General features: G+C 41.0%; 3 protein-coding genes across 5 annotated transcripts; all 3 read left to right on the top strand.

The window, feature by feature from the left end:
* Positions 1 to 849: 849 nt before the first annotated feature.
* Positions 850 to 4,100, top strand: aldoca (aldolase C, fructose-bisphosphate, a). 2 transcript variants are annotated; one of them, XM_020088126.2, is made up of 9 exons: positions 850 to 976; positions 1,449 to 1,587; positions 1,737 to 1,948; positions 2,078 to 2,132; positions 2,236 to 2,396; positions 2,484 to 2,567; positions 2,647 to 2,821; positions 2,903 to 3,102; positions 3,198 to 4,099. In XM_020088126.2, the coding sequence occupies exons 2-9, from the start codon at positions 1,476 to 1,478 to the stop codon at positions 3,288 to 3,290; spliced, it is 1,092 nt and encodes a 363-aa protein (XP_019943685.2). In that variant the 5' UTR covers positions 850 to 976; positions 1,449 to 1,475; the 3' UTR covers positions 3,291 to 4,099. The 2 variants fall into 2 exon arrangements, with proteins under 2 accessions (XP_019943685.2, XP_069390251.1); XM_069534150.1 differs by having other exon boundaries at positions 2,647 to 3,102; positions 3,198 to 4,100.
* Positions 4,101 to 5,266: 1,166 nt separating this feature from the next.
* srsf1a (serine and arginine rich splicing factor 1a) lies at positions 5,267 to 9,242 on the top strand. Of its 2 annotated transcripts, XR_011244496.1 has the most exons (5): positions 5,267 to 5,454; positions 6,006 to 6,184; positions 7,318 to 7,490; positions 7,678 to 8,412; positions 8,826 to 9,242. XR_011244496.1 is itself a non-coding variant. In XM_020112173.2 (4 exons), exons 1-4 carry the CDS (start codon positions 5,267 to 5,269, stop codon positions 7,873 to 7,875), a joined length of 738 nt encoding a protein of 245 aa, XP_019967732.1. In that variant the 3' UTR covers positions 7,876 to 9,242. The 2 variants fall into 2 exon arrangements, 1 of the variants encoding a protein (XP_019967732.1); XM_020112173.2 differs by having other exon boundaries at positions 7,678 to 9,242.
* Positions 9,243 to 9,696: 454 nt separating this feature from the next.
* Positions 9,697 to 13,518, top strand: dynll2a (dynein, light chain, LC8-type 2a). The gene is made up of 3 exons (XM_069534151.1): positions 9,697 to 9,889; positions 10,365 to 10,514; positions 11,626 to 13,518. The coding sequence occupies exons 2-3, from the start codon at positions 10,383 to 10,385 to the stop codon at positions 11,761 to 11,763; spliced, it is 270 nt and encodes an 89-aa protein (XP_069390252.1). The 5' UTR covers positions 9,697 to 9,889; positions 10,365 to 10,382; the 3' UTR covers positions 11,764 to 13,518.
* The last annotated feature ends 4,842 nt before the right edge of the window (positions 13,519 to 18,360 follow it).

The raw sequence follows: 18,360 nt of genomic DNA on the forward strand, positions 1-18,360 counted from the left end.
CAAAAAGTGAAAGGTCACAAATCCCCATTTTCCAAGTGGAAATTATTTTTCTGAGCTCGTCCTGATTATTTCAGGACATAATACCACCTTCGCTCACATTATTTCTATTTCCGACATATTTTCTTGACAGTTTAAAGTTCAAAAAAGAAGCCACGAAGTGCACGAATTGCTCCGAGACTCAAACGCCCCTGTGAATTTGAGGGTGAAGACCAAATTATCAGGAGACTCGAAACTGTCCTAGGGGCAGATTTTACTAATTAAAACTAAAATAGAACGCCACAGGATACGGTTTAACGCCAAAATGAGGTTGAGAAAAGAGGGTAGAGGGTTTTAACAGAAAACATTTATTTTTTTCACAGTCAGTCTGAATATAAGAGTAAATGTGTTTTATCATGTTAATATATTATTTTTACATTGGAAGTTTCTACCCACTGGAGAAAAAATTCAAACTCTCTTGTCTCTACAGTGATTAATACCAGTTTTGGAATTTTTCTTGCACTCTTATCTTTGTCTCCATAGTGATCTTGTGTTGTATTGCATTGTACCTGTCATCTGTCTTACTTGTTTTTCATGCTGTGTAAAGGTTTGTATGTATCAGATGAGATAATACATATGACAGTTTATATCAAAAGGTATAAGTAGCAAAAGGACCATCCCTTAGATGTATTTACAAAACTGCAGAAGCTCCTGGAATGAGTTTGTCATTGCAAAGTGATGGAAGAAATTGGAAAATTGTCATATTCAGGTGAAAAGGAAGCAGCTTCACAACAAAACAAAAATCTCAACATTTAAATAGAACAATGAATCATCAGGGTTTTTTCTAATTTGGGTCAAAGGTGGGTGTACAAGCTCCGCCCAGGGGTGTTGGCTTATGACGTGTGACACAAATGAGATGGATACAAACCAGAGCTGACAAGAGAGACTCCGTCAGTGTTCATCACATCAGTGGGTGGGACACGTTCGATTTCTCTGTCAGGTAAGATCCTTTGCTGCTCGGCTCATACCTCTGCTGTCTCTTCTTACATGTTGACTTCAGTGGCTACATCCACCTGTATCTGACTCTTAACCTGCAGTTAGTAAGCTGGTGTAAACAGAACAATGGAGACAAGACCATTAGTAATTTAAGAAGATTTCACATTTTACATTTGCAGCAAAATGCTAAATGCAATTTCTTGCAGCAAAATAAGTGGTACTTTGTGCATAGTGGTTGGTTTAATTGGAGATCCATTGTCTTTCCATCATCAAAGAATGATGCACTTAAAGTTTTATGGCTCATCTAATCAGCTGCATGGATTCCCATGTTTTCAGACCTGCATCTAAGTTTGGCACTCAAGGACCAGTTTGTCTCTGCTTTCATTAACGGTATTGTCTATCCTAACAAGCTTCAGAGGGATACCACCTGTTTTGGGGGGTGCTTAATATAATCATATGGTCATATCTTCTACCAGAGACTGTAAGAGAGTCAGTCACTCAAGATGACGCACCAGTTCCCCACGCTCTCCGAGGCGCAGAAGAGGGAGCTGCATGAGACTGCTCTACGCATAGTTTCTCCAGGGAAAGGCATCCTGGCTGCAGATGAGTCTGTGGGTCTGTTGCACTCAGTTTCTTCCTTTTCCTCACTCTGTGGAAAACTCCATTCATTCTACTCTGACCCAATCAGTTCAGTCACTGATTGAAAGCATCCAGTCAGTGAGCATCCGTGTTAACGTCTCATGTGCACAATGTGTGAACTGCAGGCAGCATGGCCAAGCGGCTGGCCCAGGTGGGAGTGGAGAACACGGAGCAGAACCGCAGGCAGTACCGGCAGATTCTGTTCAGTGCAGACGATCGCATCAACAACTGCATTGGCGGCATCATCTTCTTCCACGAGACGCTGTACCAGCACTCTGACAACGGCGTCCCCTTCGTCAAAATGAGCAGGGACAGGGGGATCCTGGTCGGTGTCAAGGTGAGACGGTTTAGTACCAAATGATAAGAATGTGGTGTGTAGTTATCGTCCCAAACAGGTTGATTTTTGCTTATCCTATCTTATATTTATGTATCTCAGAACTTAAAACTGTTGTCCTGTATTACTCAGGTTGACAAGGGTGTCGTCCCCCTGGCAGGAACTTGTGGGGAAACCACCACACAGGGTCAGACAATAACACTTTGGATTCAATCATTTCCCACATTGAATTATTTCCCCCAATTTCAGGACATTTTATCATCACGTTTTAACAAAAACCTCTTCCCTAGGGCTGGATGGTTTGTCGGAGCGCTGTGCACAGTATAAGAAGGATGGAGCGCTGTTTGCAAAGTGGCGCTGCGTGCTGAAGATCAGTGACACCAATCCATCTAAACTGGCAATCACAGAAAATGCAAACGTTCTTGCACGCTACTCTAGTATCTGCCAGCAGGTCAGGATCCACTATAACAGCTTGTCTTTGTATCTTTGTGGTGTTGTGGTCCTGCATTGATCTGATGATATTTCTTTTCTCCGTCAGCATGGTATTGTGCCCATCATAGAGCCAGAGATCCTGCCAGATGGAGATCATGACCTGAAACGCTGCCAGTACGTCACTGAGAAGGTAGGTGTGTTGGAGTTGTATTTCTTTCTTTAAGAACTGAGACGGAGGAAGGGAAAGAGTTATCCTCTGTGGATCTCAGGTCCTGGCTGCCGTGTACAAAGCCATGTCGGACCACCACGTGTACCTGGAAGGCACCCTCCTCAAACCCAACATGGTGACACCTGGACACAGCTGTTCCACCAAGTACAGCCCGGAGGAGGTTGCTATGGCGTCCCTCACCGCCTTGCGCCGCACCGTTCCTCCGGCGGTCACAGGTGAGCTGTGGTTTTCACACAGAAATAAATCAAATCTGCAGAGACAGAGGACAGTGAGTGTATATTTACCTGTCCCTGTAGGAGTGGCTTTTCTCTCAGGCGGGCAGAGTGAGGAGGAGGCCTCTGTCCACCTCAACGCCATCAACAACTGCCCTCTGGCCAAACCCTGGATCCTGACCTTCTCCTTTGGCCGAGCCCTGCAGGCATCTGCACTCCGAGCCTGGAGAGGACACAAAGAGAATGAGAAAGCCGCCACTGAGCAGTTCATCAAGAGAGCAGAGGTAACTTTCCTTCACTTGTATTAATCCTGTGATGGGATCCTGTGTTTTCCTGATTTTTGTTCGCCTGCTTTTTGTAACGTCTTCTCTGTCCACAGGTGAACAGTCTGGCATGTCAGGGGAAGTACACAGGTGGAGACAACTGTGGTGAAGCTCACCAGTGTAATTATGGATCCTGTTACGCATACTGAACGATATGAGAAGCCACATTTACGTTAGCATTGCCATAATAAAACATTTCACAGAGGAGCTGTCATGTAGCTTCTAGGTACAATATTTCTCATGAGGATGTTGCATGAAAACAAGGCAGCAGATTTTCTTGCCTTGACAAATGAGGACAATCAGGACATGGCCTTGGATACTTCAAATAAATGATGTACTGGATGAAAGATGTTTGCTTTACATTTGTGAGTGATAAACAGTATGGTCTTAACTTTGGCTGAGCCATAATTAAAGCTTTAAAATCCTGCATTTAATACTTAGTTTTGCAACTGCTAACTGGCCATTTCCTGTAGGTAAATTGAAATGAACCCGCAGAAGAAGAATATTAGTTTCTGTCACAGCTGAAGGTCTGATGTAGAATTCCCCACATGTAACGTGGATGTTTGTCTGTGTAGATTTCTCCTTGTTTAGTTTTACTATTTATTTAGCCGTGAACACGCACTCTTAGAATTACTGCACCAGATTAACTTCAGGCTAATTTTCATCTGAAAGTCCTTGGGCAAAAAGTAGGCTACTCTCAGCAGAACAATAAAACACAACTTTGTGATTATGGTGTGTTATCATTCTAAAGAATATTCTTTGTGTCCTAAAGTCTAAATGAAATAGTTCAAATGAATGTATTCAAACAATAAATCAGTGCTTGGGCAAAGTCTGATATTGTGTTCTTATGCTTGTGTCACTGTGCAGATTATGATTATCAGTACAAAATTTAATAAACAAATTTTATGTATTATGATGTGTTTTTACAGATTGAGTTACCCAGCAGCTTATAACATGGTCAAATTAGCCTCACATTTACCAGTGTAAACAATAAATTGCATATATATATATAAAATCCATCAGTGATTATGATTTGAAAATATTGTTATTATTCACTTTCTGTACTAATAAAGGAGTATTTCTATATTGTGGTATTGCCACTACTTAAGAAATCTGTGTACTTCCTCCACTAGAAGAGGAAAAAAGGGATTTGTATCACATTACAATTATTAAAAGATTTATTTAGATATTTTCATGTTATTGTGGCATACCAACAAATTATGTTATAATAGAACTTATGTTGTCGTGACAATACACAGCTTGTCATTGTAAAATGTGAAACATTTCATGTGATAACCTGATAACAGACTTATTTCATAGATATTTAAACTCATCATATATTTAGGAATATGGCATTTCATGCTTACAAAACAATACAATACAATCCATTTGGCTGAGGGGATGTAAAAGAAGACACACTGACAGACATCCACAGGAAAACAACAACATATTGTGACAAAAACACATGCTCCAAAAAGAGTTCATGTTTTTTATTGTAAATTTGCATATTTATTACTTTTACAGAGTGTGTATTTCACTATTTCTTTGCTGCTGTAACATCTGTAACATCTGTACTCTCTTATCTACTTTACTTCATCTTGCCTGACCTTAACTTAACCAATCTTATCTCATCTCATCTTATCTTATCTTATAAACAAAGAAACTCATTGTAGTGTGATAGATGGCTGTCTCTCTGATCAAGAGGACTAAAGAAGTAAATAGAGCCCCATGTGTTTCCTGTTCTGAATTTATGTCCCGAAAAAAAAAAAATATTTAAAGACACATTTTTTAATCTCTAATTAAATCATCCAAAACTTAATTGATTGTTGTCACTACGCCTGGTCAATTACCGGACTATTTCGTACGGCGGATGTGTCCACGGTGTCCGTCATATTTCCGGTGCTGATGAGCGCCTCGGTAACGCAGCGCTGTTCCCGCTAACAGGAGCAGCGAGCCTCATCCACCGAGAACCGGCTGCAGACCGCCTGAGAACCGCTCTCCTCTTCTGCTTCTGCCTCCTGCTCAGCGGCCTGCAGCCTGCTCTCTGTCCGCTCAGAGGGGCCCCGGGAGCCGTACGTACCGCGGCCAGAACCAGACGATTAGCCTGAGCGGCGCGTTAGCAGCGATGTCGGGTGTAGTGCGAGGCCCCGCTGGGAACAACGACTGCCGAATCTACGTGGGGAATCTCCCCCCCGACATCCGCACCAAGGACGTGGAGGACGTGTTCTACAAATACGGGACCATTCGGGACATCGACCTGAAGAACCGGAGAGGGGGCCCGCCGTTCGCCTTCATTGAGTTCGAGGACCCGAGGTGAGTGCGGAGCTAGCAGACCGTTAGCTTTTGAGGCCGGGGGCAGCGCCATTGTGCGGCTAACCAACGCCTGCGATAACACGTTAGTGAGCGGGTTCGGACTATTCCCTGGATCCTCTGCACCTTGCAACCATAGCGAAGTATGTTTTTTTTTCCTCTTTAGGTTTCCTCTTTGTGTTGTTCCCAGTGATCATACAATGTAATGTTGAAAATATCTCCTGTGTATTTGTTTTCGTAGCCTCCACAAGGTAAAGCACAAAACACCCACTGGCTTTGTTGCAATTAAGCCTGGTCTACGCTTGCACCTTACGCTTCATTGTGCAACATTTAGCCGGCGCCAGTGTGCTCTGTTTATTCATTGATATGCTGTTTTTCTCTTTTTAGTTCAATGGAGCGATATTAGCTAATTCACATGCACGTCTGCACCGAGGATTAGGACGCGAGATGAAGCTAGTCTCCAACATGACTGACTCCATCCAGGGCTGTCTCTCCGTGTCCGTCCTGAACTCCCGAGGCGTGTTAATGTGTAAACTGTGCTGTTTTACGACCAGGGACGCAGATGACGCGGTCTACGGACGCGATGGTTATGACTACGACGGCTACAGACTGCGCGTGGAGTTCCCCCGGAGCGGCAGGGGCTCCAGAGGCGGGTTTGGAGGGATCGGTGGAGCCCCCAGAGGCAGATACGGGCCTCCATCCAGACGCTCTGAGTACAGGGTCATTGTGTCAGGTGGGTGATCTGGCTCTCACGCCGAGGGTATTGATATGGAAAGCTCTCCCTTCGGACTGCTGGTGTGGTTTCACTTTTATGAAGTGTGCTCTCTTGAATGCAGCAATGAGCTTGAAACTTTCATGCCATCATTGAGGCCCCATATAAACAGAAGAGCACCTCGTTTGCTTCTACATTTTTACAATACATGTGCACAACAGTCAGGCTCCAAATGACAACTGTCCTTAATTGATTTGAAGACTTCTTTCTAGATGAATTGGTAGTTGTCAGTCTCAAAGTTGACAACTGTAAGTAAAGACCCTGAGCCCAAACTATTAATGTACTGTCTTAGATTCAGAATAGGCCTTTGAGAAGCTTGAAGTGATAGTTCACCCAAAATTCACTCATTATCTACTCACCTCTATGCCGATGGAGAGTCGGGTGAATGGTTCGAGTATTGTTTCCCCATACAATTGATTTAAATGGTGACCACATCTTCTAATGTATAAAAAAACAAAAAATATTAAATGCCTCCATACTGCTCCTGTGGTGTCAGCCAAGTGTCTGTAAACCTGACCTCCAAATTTGACAAAACAGCATCATTTACACCATTTTTAACCTAGAATGATGCCATTTCCATTCCATTTGAATATCTGTTCTGCCATTTCCTTCAATTTTATTGGATGTTGCTGCAAGGCTGTTAACCCCTGAAACACTGAAAGTGTTTGTCACCCACCCCTCCATTGGCACAGTGGTGAGCAGATGAGTGAATTTTCATTTTTGGGTGAACTCTCCCTTTAAACCAGATGATTTTTGGCACCTCTCCCGAAATGACACATTTCATTGATTATCATGACGGTTGGTAATGTTTTATTGAGCAGTTGTGGAGTAGTTGGCGCTTTAGACAATATTAAGGAACACATTGTCACAAAGTGATGTTACAGTATAACCAAAAAAATGTTAAAGGATGGTGCACACAGGGTTACCAGCATAATGTGACTAACGTTAACTAAAGCAGACCGCAGCAATACCATTAACTGAAATGTTAGTGTCACAAAATCTGACAGCTTCAGTTTAGTCATGTTGTTTAATGATGTGTTTGAGTTTCTGCACTTACAGTGTCAGTTAACAGATTTTTCATTGTTTCTGTTTAGGGCTCCCCCAGAGCGGCAGCTGGCAGGACCTGAAGGATCACATGCGCGAGGCTGGTGACGTGTGCTACGCTGATGTTTTCAGAGATGGAACCGGGGTTGTAGAATTTGTGCGCAAAGAGGACATGACCTATGCCGTTCGAAAGCTGGACAACACCAAATTCCGCTCGCATGAGGTATGTGTACTGATTTGATTATTGATCAGTGTCATGGATAATGTGTCTTTGCTGTATCAAGGTAAGTACTTTGCGGTGTTGCCACATGTTTCTGAAGCACAACCCGGCTCTCTTTCCCATTTTTCCACATTATCGCTATCGGCGGGAATGTTGTCTTTTCAATGTCAAGTTCTCTTGTGTCCGCCAGGGAGAGACTGCTTACATTCGTGTGAAATTAGACGGTCCCCGCAGCCCAAGTTACGGAAGATCACGCTCCCGCAGTCGTGGCAGCCGAAGCAGAAGCCGCAGTCGCAGCGCCAGCCGCAGTCGCAGCAATTCCCGTGGCCGTGGCAGAGGATCGCCCCGCTACTCGCCTCGTCACAGCCGCTCTCGCTCCCGTTCCTAAACCTTTCTACCACTGATGTTTTGCCCTTTTGATGTGTACCCCTCCCCCTTGTTTTTACCTTTTTATGAGTTTCTCCAGAAGTCAGCTATTGATTTAAAATTTTTTCCATTTCATGTCCCGATGTCCTTGTGGATGATCTTGGTATGTAGATGTACCCCCTCCTCTCCGTCCCCTCCCAGCTCCTCTCCAGCTGCTTATTCCTCCTGTTCTCTCCCTCTCTCCTTTCTGTCCTCTCAATTTTTGCAACATAAGAGATTGTGCTGTGTTGAGCTTCCAAAAATGTTGAGTTATAGACTGAACTCAATGTTTTTGCAAGTATTGAAAATTGAGTTCTTTTTTTTAATCGTCTCATGGATATGTGGGGTGGGCTGTTTGGATGGGAAGCCCAATACTTAACTGTATTTTACCCTTGTGTCTTCCTTTAGACATCTGAAGAGAAGGATTAAAGTGATTTGGAATAAAACCATTGTGGAGCACATTTCATTTGTATGGTCAGGATAGGACATCTAATTGAGGAGCAATCAGGTCGGGGCAATGGTACGCTTCATATTCCATAAATTGAACGTTTTGATTGGTTGCCATATCATGCATGTCATATTTAACAAAGCCATATGTGCTGTACTTTGTTATACATATATATATGAAGTTTTTAAAATGCTACTCTGGGCTGTGACAGAATAAACAGTCGTAGATCAATTGTTGTGATGTAAGTGTAACATCTTTTGCTTTCAAATGTAAAAATCTGATCACTTCTCTGTTGCAGAAGCGTCCCACTTGTAACTTAAATGTCCTCAAATGTTTTAACTTCAGGGAGTGATAGTCATTGTGGCAATTTCTTTTTTTTTTTCTTGATCTGACATGAGTGCTCAACATGGAAAAAAAATTAGGCCCAAAAATCTTGACATTTTATTCTAACGGTCTGCCTCTGATTTTCTTCCTGGTATTTCAAGGTTTTGATTGGAGGAGTGGCTCAGTGGATCCCAATCCTTGGAGCTGGATGAGTGGATCGATTAGGGAAGGGATAGGCAAGGATGGATGCTCGGAACGGGATCAGTTTTTCCAGGAGTCAAATGAGAGTTGAATTCAGAACTAAATAACGCGGAGTCCCAGAGCAACTTTTTTTCTATTAGGCCCTCCCCCTGCCTATCTTTAAAGTTTTTCAGTGATAATGGCTTTATTTGACAAGAAAACGAAACTGAGGACCAGGAAGTTGGATCAAAGGATGGAATCGTAGATGCCTGGTATGAAGGAATTAATTAAAAATTGGGGTGGCTGGGAAGGGGTTTCATTTGGGAGTAGTTTGTATGTTTTGTTTTTTGCTTAATCTTTTTTTCTCTTAGCATTTTCAATAAAACACTTCAAAACAAGGACACTGGTTTGTTTTTATTACTCATGCATCACTTCATGTAACTTGAAGACACATCTAAAGCGTTGAAGTCGGTGGAAGTGTATTGGTTGTGTCACACTTAAAAAACTACATGCAATGATTGTAAATCTGCTAGCAGCTTAATAATAAATGATTTTCTAGGAAATCCTTGCGGTAAAAGATTTAAAAAGACAGTGAATAAGCAGCATTCAACGCTTCATAGTCTCAGGCTGGGATGAAAAAACCCTTACACTCGCATCCAAGTGATGTCGAGCTGCAGCCAAGGACTCGTTTCCTTTTTTCTCCCACAGTCTATGTGGTGTGTGTGTGTGTGTGTGTGTGTGTGTGCCGTGAATGATGCATTGTGGGATGAAATAAGATGCCGGCAGACAGGAGCTGGAGAAAAACGCTTGTTACGCACGGGGAGGCGGCGGCGCAGCCAATGGCGAGGAGCAGCATGCAGCAGAGGGGCGGGGAGCAGCCGGAGAGAGCAGAGAGCACCGAGACAAACCCACCTACATGCTTATTGTGTCAACCTTTGAAAAGCAATTAAGACGCAGCATCATTTAAAACCCTGCGAACCTTTATCTGGCTGCAGCGAAACCACATTGTCTGCAAAGAAGTGTCTCCAGGTCGCTTGAAGAGAAGGTGAGTGGCAGATTGGATCCTCTCGTCCATGTCCTGACATATCCCTGATGCCAGTTTCTCTTACGATGCTTTCACTGTTTGTCTTTATTCATTTGATGTGCTCACACGTGATTTTATGTGTTGGCGTCAAGAGGAACAAGAGGTGCATCAGGCTTTGATCTGGATTCATTTCTGGTACTTTTCGTCTCCTGCTGCAGAAGTGATTTGAGCCAAGTAATTTAACTCCACCTGTATCAAGTTTCACAGCCAATCTATGCACCGCTCAAGTCATCGTCCAGTTAGGAACATGGATATAAATACGCATGATTAAGTTCTGATGGTGTAAATCACAGAGAACGCGGTGCCTCGTAATGGCCCGTGTTCTGCGTAAAAGGCAGATGTTTGCTGGCCTTAACCATCCCCGTCACCACGTGCGGTGTTCATTTTCAGTGCGGTACGTCCGAGTGAACGTGCACCTTCCTCTTTCCTCCATCAGGCATCCTCCTCATCAGCCATGACTGACAGGAAAGCTGTGATCAAGAACGCAGACATGTCCGAGGACATGCAGCAGGACGCGGTGGACTGTGCCACGCAGGCCATGGAGAAGTACAACATAGAGAAGGACATTGCAGCCTACATCAAAAAGGTGAGAGGAGGCTGCACGGATGGATCCAAACATCTGTAGCATCACATGATCTGCAACATTCACAGGCTTGTTTTGTTCTCACATCTATTTTTGGGATATTATGAGCAGGGCCGTAGCCAGGCTTTTATTATGACTGAGCCCACATGCCCCCCCCCCCCCCTCAAAGCAGCACAGTGTTTTCAAACATCAGAAAGAAAATCTCTCTAATTTGCGTGGCGTGTTCCGTAAAGTAACTATAGAAAAATATAATGACAAATAAGATGAAAAATTATGTTGGAGTTTTCAAAACAGAACAGATAATATACAATTAAAAATAAATGCGTGAAACCAGTCTAAAGAGGCAATCTTTCATGTATGTATGTCTATGTATTTGCATTGTGGAAAAAAGTTTTTTACCTATTTTTTGACATTCATTTACATGAATATTTGTACTATTTTAAGTAGACTGGGTATAAATATACCATAAGCTGCCAACAAAATACCTATTGGGCAAGTTTTTAAATTGCTTGATGTGTTAAACTGTAAAACTTGTGATGAAAACCAAATTCCTACTGGCTGGAGCTGAAATAATCAACAGAATAATTCATTCGCAGCTTTTCTTAGATTACATGAATCTGAGTTAAAATGTTTCTGATTCCAGCTATTCAATGTGAGGATCAGGTGCTCACAGTTTTTGTCTTAAAAAGTTTTAAACTTTTATCTTTGAGTTTTTTGACTGTTGATCGAATTACTCAAGCATTTGCACTCTGAGATATTTTTGGGAATTTTCACTGTTTTCTGACATTTCATACCTCAAGTAAATAATGTATTTATTTAGAAAATAATATTATCATTAGGGAATGAAAATTGACCAGTGAACCAGTTTGAGCTACTGTAAAGAACATGGCGGCTACCGTACAGAGGAACCGCTCCCCATATAAAGTATTTAAATATAAAGGGCCCATTCTGGGGTAAAGAAAACAACCATTCAAACAATTCAGATGATAACACACTAGTGAAAACATCACTAGGATTATTTTATATTACATTTCTGCCAATAGATCCTGGACCTTTAATACCTCACTGGTTTTTGATTTGGTTTTAATTTTCTTCTACCGACTCTTTATTTCAGGAGTTTGACAAGAAGTACAACCCCACCTGGCACTGCATCGTCGGGAGGAACTTTGGCAGCTACGTCACCCACGAGACGAAGCATTTCATTTACTTCTACTTAGGCCAAGTGGCCATTCTTCTCTTCAAGTCTGGCTGAGAAGTTTCTGATGGGTGTCGAGGAGTTTTTCTCCCTGAACCTGAATTGGAAATGCACTGGTGGCTGATGTCTCCCATACACTAATAACGACGTACCATAATGATGCAAAACCGGCCGTGCGCAATTGCATGGACTATACACTATTTAATATGTATGTTACAGTAAGTTTACTTTTTCGATAGTTGCCATTTGAATGCAACTGAAATAGTTTTTGTTTTGACGCTGTTAAAAAATTTCAACGTGGCCCTTGATTGTAAAATAAAGGAAAGCTGTAGAATGTAGTGGTGCATCTGCTTTCCTTCAAGTGACATTGCCAGACCCTCTTATGAGACTCCACCTGTTGGTTCGGATGGTGAAATCATACTGTGTGCACCAGTTTAACAACTCATTAACCTGTGATCATTAAACAAAGTTACCGGGGCAAAATTGTTCGGCTCTAACCAGATGACCGACTCCACAGCGAGAGCATATTTTTAACACGAGTTCAGTTTATTACTGCTGTTTTAATCATTTAAAGGAATTATGTTGTCTGGAGTTTCACATAGAAAAACCTTTTATTGTTTTTCAATTTGGATTCAAAACAAATCCCTGACAGAAGGGAACATTTTAGCAGCCGCTTCCAGAATAGATGTCACGCCATCCAACACTCGACATTTTGGAACCAACGGCGAACCAGTGCAAGCATTTCCAGCAATGTTTGGTCAATATTCACTGTGAAGAACCACAGAGCAAATAAAGCTCATACACACAGACACGCATAAGCCTCTAATGTCTTATAACGAGTTATAACGCTACAGACAGGTTCTCAAAATCTCCTAACTCCCCTGCACAGATTTCCCTCTTATAATCCAGTGTCTCTGCATGTTTTAAAGGATAAAACCATCATTTCTTTAACCGTCAGACACAAACAAACGCTCATCTCGGAGATGCATCATTTATTGAAGTTTCACTTTTGAGTGTGTAGATATTGGACTGAGCTGATGTGTGTCTTTGTCCCAGTATTTGCTAAAAGCAGAATAAGGAAGGCGATATAGATTTAGAAACATCTGCAGTCAACTCTACCAAGGCTACCAACGCCCCCGTGTTTCAGATGGTTGTGTTGTCTTTATGTGGCTTGTGATTCTTTCAAGTTGCATTACCCCCCCCAACCTTTTACTTTTGCATTGCCAGTGTACTGCCAGACTAACGGGGATGACGAAGCGTTCGGTGTTGGGACTTCTCAAAGCAGCTGCGAGCAGATGTAACTCTTGTCTAGCACACTGATTTTGGGGTTTTCATTTAGTTATGTCAGTATAATTAGTTTGAAACGGCAATGCACAATGCCTAGATGTTGATGACGTGTACTTTAGGGTCCAGATGGGAGATATTTAGTCCAGAGTTGGACGACGCCACACATTTCCTGCCGTGTAAAGACTGAAAGTTTACTCAGCTGTTTGCTCCCATATTCCAGCTCTGGGTGAAATGTGTTTGAAATGTGTATCTCTCAAGTGTTTGCTGGGATTGTTGTAGAGGGACGTCTTAACTATTGTCAATGTAAACAGATTTAGTATTGTTTTCCTCTGGCATGTATTTTTGCTGTGTATATGTAGGAGCCGTTCCAATGCTGTTCAATTTGCACAAAACGTGTGCCTGTCATTGCTCTCAACTGTAACCGGCTTGAGTACAATTGCACTTCATTAGAATTATCCAGTAGGTTGCTACAGAACCAAAATCGTATAAACTCGATAAAATAAAAAAGTAATTGTTGACTTATTACACTGTGGCCTTTTATTGTGTCATTGCCCATTTTTGCTAGGAAGGCTGGTCACTTAGTTGAGGGTGGAACATACAATTTACATAACTATCCGTATTGCAACATTTTGGAAGATGAGCTTGTTTACTTTCATGCAAAGAAGAAAATATATTATTTTGTTTGTATATTAGAAATACATTGCTAACAACTGGTTAACATTTGTTTAGCATGAAGAAACAGCTCGGTCTAAAGCTGAAAAATATTACAATGAGAAATTACAGAAACAAGATATAACATGTCTTATTACATTGCAGGTTTGAGACATGAACTCTGGAAAATCTCCAGAAATTTGACTCCTGACAATTTCCAGAGTTTGCTTTCGCATTAGAAGAACACAGAAGGAGATTGTCTGGGTCGGACATGTTTACTGGAAAAGGAACATTTCCAGAACATCCAGGCGAGGGTTGGCGTCTGAGTAGAGCAGCAGGAGGACATGAAGTATAAATGCAGCTGTGGTTATCACGTGTTACTGTTCGAATCTCGTTGCCTTTCTAATTTGACAATGTGTACGGCTCCTCTTTTTCTTTACGAGATATTTGAATCTGTCATGTTAAAATAATCAACATGCCTATTTGCTTACTGTGAATTTGATGTAAAATATACTGCTGTATTCTTACGGGGACTCAATAAGTTTAGAAAAATATCCAGAAAAGGTTGCAATGTTTAATTCATGTCTGAAAGCAGCTTTATTGAGGAGGTTGAGATCCTTTAAGGTGAAGTGATATCTTGAACCTTTTGGACAAAACAAGGCTAGCTCATTACACTTGTTTCCAGTCTTTACGCTAAGCTACGCTAATGAGCTTCTTGCTCTAGCTCAATATTGAAGGGAATAGTTGTATAATCTGGGTTTATCTCACATCAAGGATACCATGATGTCATGTGCACCTGTAAGTAAGAACATTTCGGGGTAAAAAAAATCAAAGAGCAAGAACAGAAATTAAAAGTAGAAGCATCCTGAGTCTCAAACTGAAGTACAGGACGTTGTATACTAACAAGGGCAGGCCGGGATCTGAGTGTGGTGCAGTTTTAATGTGGAGCAGAGCAACCCTGCATCGGTCTCTTGCATAAAGATGGAAAATAATGCCTGTAAGTGGTCTGGTGTAAACACGGGTCCATAGCAACAGTTGTGAGACCTTCACTCAGTTGAAGAGCACAAACTACGTAGATGTGACATCAGTCGCTGCAGGGCTGTGTTGCTCACCAAGACTCATCATCACATGTGATGCACTGATGCTGCTTTCAACTCATTTAACATTTACCATGGAAATACATTATAAAAGGAAGGTCTGTAGCAATGTGAGATTCTGCTCCTCTAGAGGTAATCACTTTTTTAAGTGTTGTTCATTTTTACATTTAGTGATTTATTTTACAGGGCCCATATTTTCCAGTCAAACCCTGGAATGCTTCCCCATAGCTTCCCTGTTTTTAAGTCCAAAATATTGGAAAAGATAGATTTAACATTTAGAGTTTCTTCGAAAGACTTGATGTTTATACTGTTGGTTGAATTTCATGCTCACCAGTAGTTTTTGGTTGCATTGGAAATTCCTTAGTTCTGTGTATCAAGTTTGTCATATTTGTAATTATCAATATAATGAACAACAAATACAACACTCTATACACTCTATACAATTTCACTGATTATTCTTCATACATATTTCTTCCTAATTTCCATAAACTCGGAAGTAACATTTTCTGTCACATTAAGAATTTGCATTATTTTATTTTAGATATTGACATCTACATATGAAATACTTTTGACTTACCTTATGCATAATTCAATAGTTTAATAATAAATGTAGCAACACTCTCACATATTGAGTACCAAGTTTTATAGGCCTCTCTTGAAAATGTCCTTTCAGCAAACCTTCTCAGAAATTCTGAGGAAAGTTCAGGAAATTAGCTGGAGAATACAAAACCCAATAAAATAAAAGATAAACCTCAAGAGAGGTGTTGACAGATTTTTCGACTGAAATCTGAAGAGAGAAGAGCTGGCAGAGTATCTGAGATAGACAAGTTAAAGGACAGGTGATTAATGAATAATTTCTAGAGACAGACTGAGGTCAGTGTGGGTGAAATGAGATACTGTGTGGAGTTAACTGAGACTCTTTGACTACATATTATTACATCTGACGTTTGAAGCTTAAAAATCCATTTGAACTCTAAATGTTGGGGATGCAGACAATTTGAATATTGCAGAGAAAAATAAGATGATATCGTGTACACATGTGTATTCACAGTTTTATACAGATACGTGTCAGAGGCTTATTGTTTTCTCACCAAACCTTCACTGATATTTTACTCTCTTGTTTTTCTCACCAGTGTCTGCGGCCCCCACATCCCCTCCTGCTTTCTCTTTCATCGCCTGACGCTGCCTTCCTCCGTCTTCCCACACGGACGTGTAATTCATGGGCAGATTCACACATAGACAGATAATTGACTGGATGGAGAAACTCAGCAACATTATCATATGTATGACATTGAATTTGAACATTTAGGGGATGATTCAGTAGATGAGCCTCAACTATGGCCTTAAAGCAAAATGACAGATAGATGGATCTTTTTTTATTTCCCAGGGGAGGTGTAAGTATTTAAAACCCTTTTTCTCACTTACAACTATAACATAATATTTCATTTTCAACTCCTCATAGCATCTTCAATTTCCACCAGAGTGAGATATGAAGCATTGAAATCCTCTGAATGGTCTTAAAACAGATCCTTTCACTGCAGCATATTTTTACCCACACACTCTCAAAAAAGCTCTTTTCAGCTTTTCTCAGGTTTGAGCTGAAAAAATATGAATAACTTGAATTGCACCAAACAGACTTGTTGTTTTGGCTCAGGCTGAAGATGTCCGTCTGTTTAGTGTCTCTCAGTGACGTGGTGACGTTTGTGTTCTGCTGATGCCTCATAGAAATTGAGGTGAGCAGTGGGCGACTTAACAAGGAGACAAATGAGTCAGACTCAAACATCAGGGATGTCAATAAAAAAGGGATAAAAAGTGACACATTAATATTTTAACAGCAGCAACTGGACACACCGTGTGTAGGTTGAGGTAAGCGTTGTTTTTTAATGTCTCTGGACATGTTTGACTTTTACTACATGAAAATCCTTGAAGAGGAAAATGTGCTCCAGGTGTGTGCTGTGTGTTTAGTTGTTGGCAACATGTGATTTACATGGATGGATAGATGGATGGATAGTTGGACAAATGGATGGATAGATAATAGTTATACACAACCAAATAATAAATATAAATATTGAGCTTTTCATTATGATTACATTTAGGTTACATTTAGGTTTTGTAGATATTATGAGGCTAATCATGAATGTTTGGATTGTCTTATCAGAAATAATCGTTTTTATGCACTTCCACGTTGTACCCACAAGAGGGACACCTTTGTCTTCATGACAAATTTCTATTTTATTTTTCTAGTGTCTCTCTTCTTCTGTTTTTGAAGTAAAAATTGTTTTTTACAATACACAGTAAAACAGCCAGGCTTGAAATTATACGTTTATTTCCAGTGGGTCACATTTAAAAAAAAAAAAAAAAAAAATATATATATATATATATATATATATAAATATAAGTAAAACACAACTGAGTGCAGAGTTTGCATGTTTGATTCCACAATAATTAAATAAATGTTCAGGTATTGCTTATGGTATTTATTTTCTTCTTCTTTCTGTGTGAAAAGCCGCAAAGTAGATTTTGTTTTTTTAGCTTTACGTAAAGATTTTTTTTTGAGCTGATCTGAACAGTCAGCAATATTATGACAGAATCGAACAAGACTTTATTGACTGTGTTGAATGAAAACTAAATATAAAGGCTGTGTTGACTGCACAGCTCACATTACTGTGGATTCGTGGTCACGTACATTTTGTTAGAGAGTTATTTGCATTAAATGCAACAGGAAGTTTTCCAGAAAAATAGTATTTTTGATGACTTAAGGGAAAGTTTGAGCTCTCCCACTACAAACATAAGTTACTGATTAGACAACATATAAAAAAAAAATTTAAGTTTCTCTGTGTCTCACCCACATAGTGCTGCTGCTGTGTGGTTGAAGGGTGTGAGAGTTTGCATGAAGACAAACTTTGTCCTTGCAGCGTAGGACACCCAGAGGTGATTTGGTTCATAAATGGTCGTGCCCGGTCTGCTTTGCTGCACCTGAGAGCAGTTTGTTCTAATGGTTTCCTCTGAATGGACTGCAGCCACCGAAGTTTGCATTGCAATGCGGGAAGTTGCAGAGGCAGTCACCCCGCACAGTTTCACTCAGGTGTGGGTATCACTCATATACCATTAGGCTCATTAATAGAGCCATTGTGAGGATTAGAGAGGTGGACCTACGCGGGGAGGAATTTCTTTGTGACTGCTGGCATAGCAAAATACACATTAAGTTCATTTGGCTAAAACTGCAAAAGAAAGGGGAGGTGTCAGAGGGGAATGATCTCTGCTCCGAACACTGCTCTTCAGTACACTTCTCATATCAGTGAAGATATTTATGCACAACAGGAAGTTTCATTCCACATCTTAACAAACTTCCTGCATGACTAAATGAGGAGCAGGTTAAAGGTTGAAGTGGCTGCCTTTCATGGGCCGCAATATTTTTATGACCTTCTCTGCTCAGAAGCAAATGAAAACATAAAAACATGCGTTTGCTCCTGGTAAAACTGAACATCATGATTGACTACTAAATTTTAAAAAAGCTGAATATTTACTGTAGGTGCCATTCAGTGACATGTAGCCGAGATGGCCTGATTGTCAGTGAGAAAACCTGTTTCCATTGGCCTAAAGTCACCATCTCTGTTTC

Source organism: Paralichthys olivaceus, chromosome 11 (assembly GCF_024713975.1).
Source record: "Paralichthys olivaceus isolate ysfri-2021 chromosome 11, ASM2471397v2, whole genome shotgun sequence".
NCBI classification, from domain to species: domain Eukaryota; kingdom Metazoa; phylum Chordata; class Actinopteri; order Pleuronectiformes; family Paralichthyidae; genus Paralichthys; species Paralichthys olivaceus.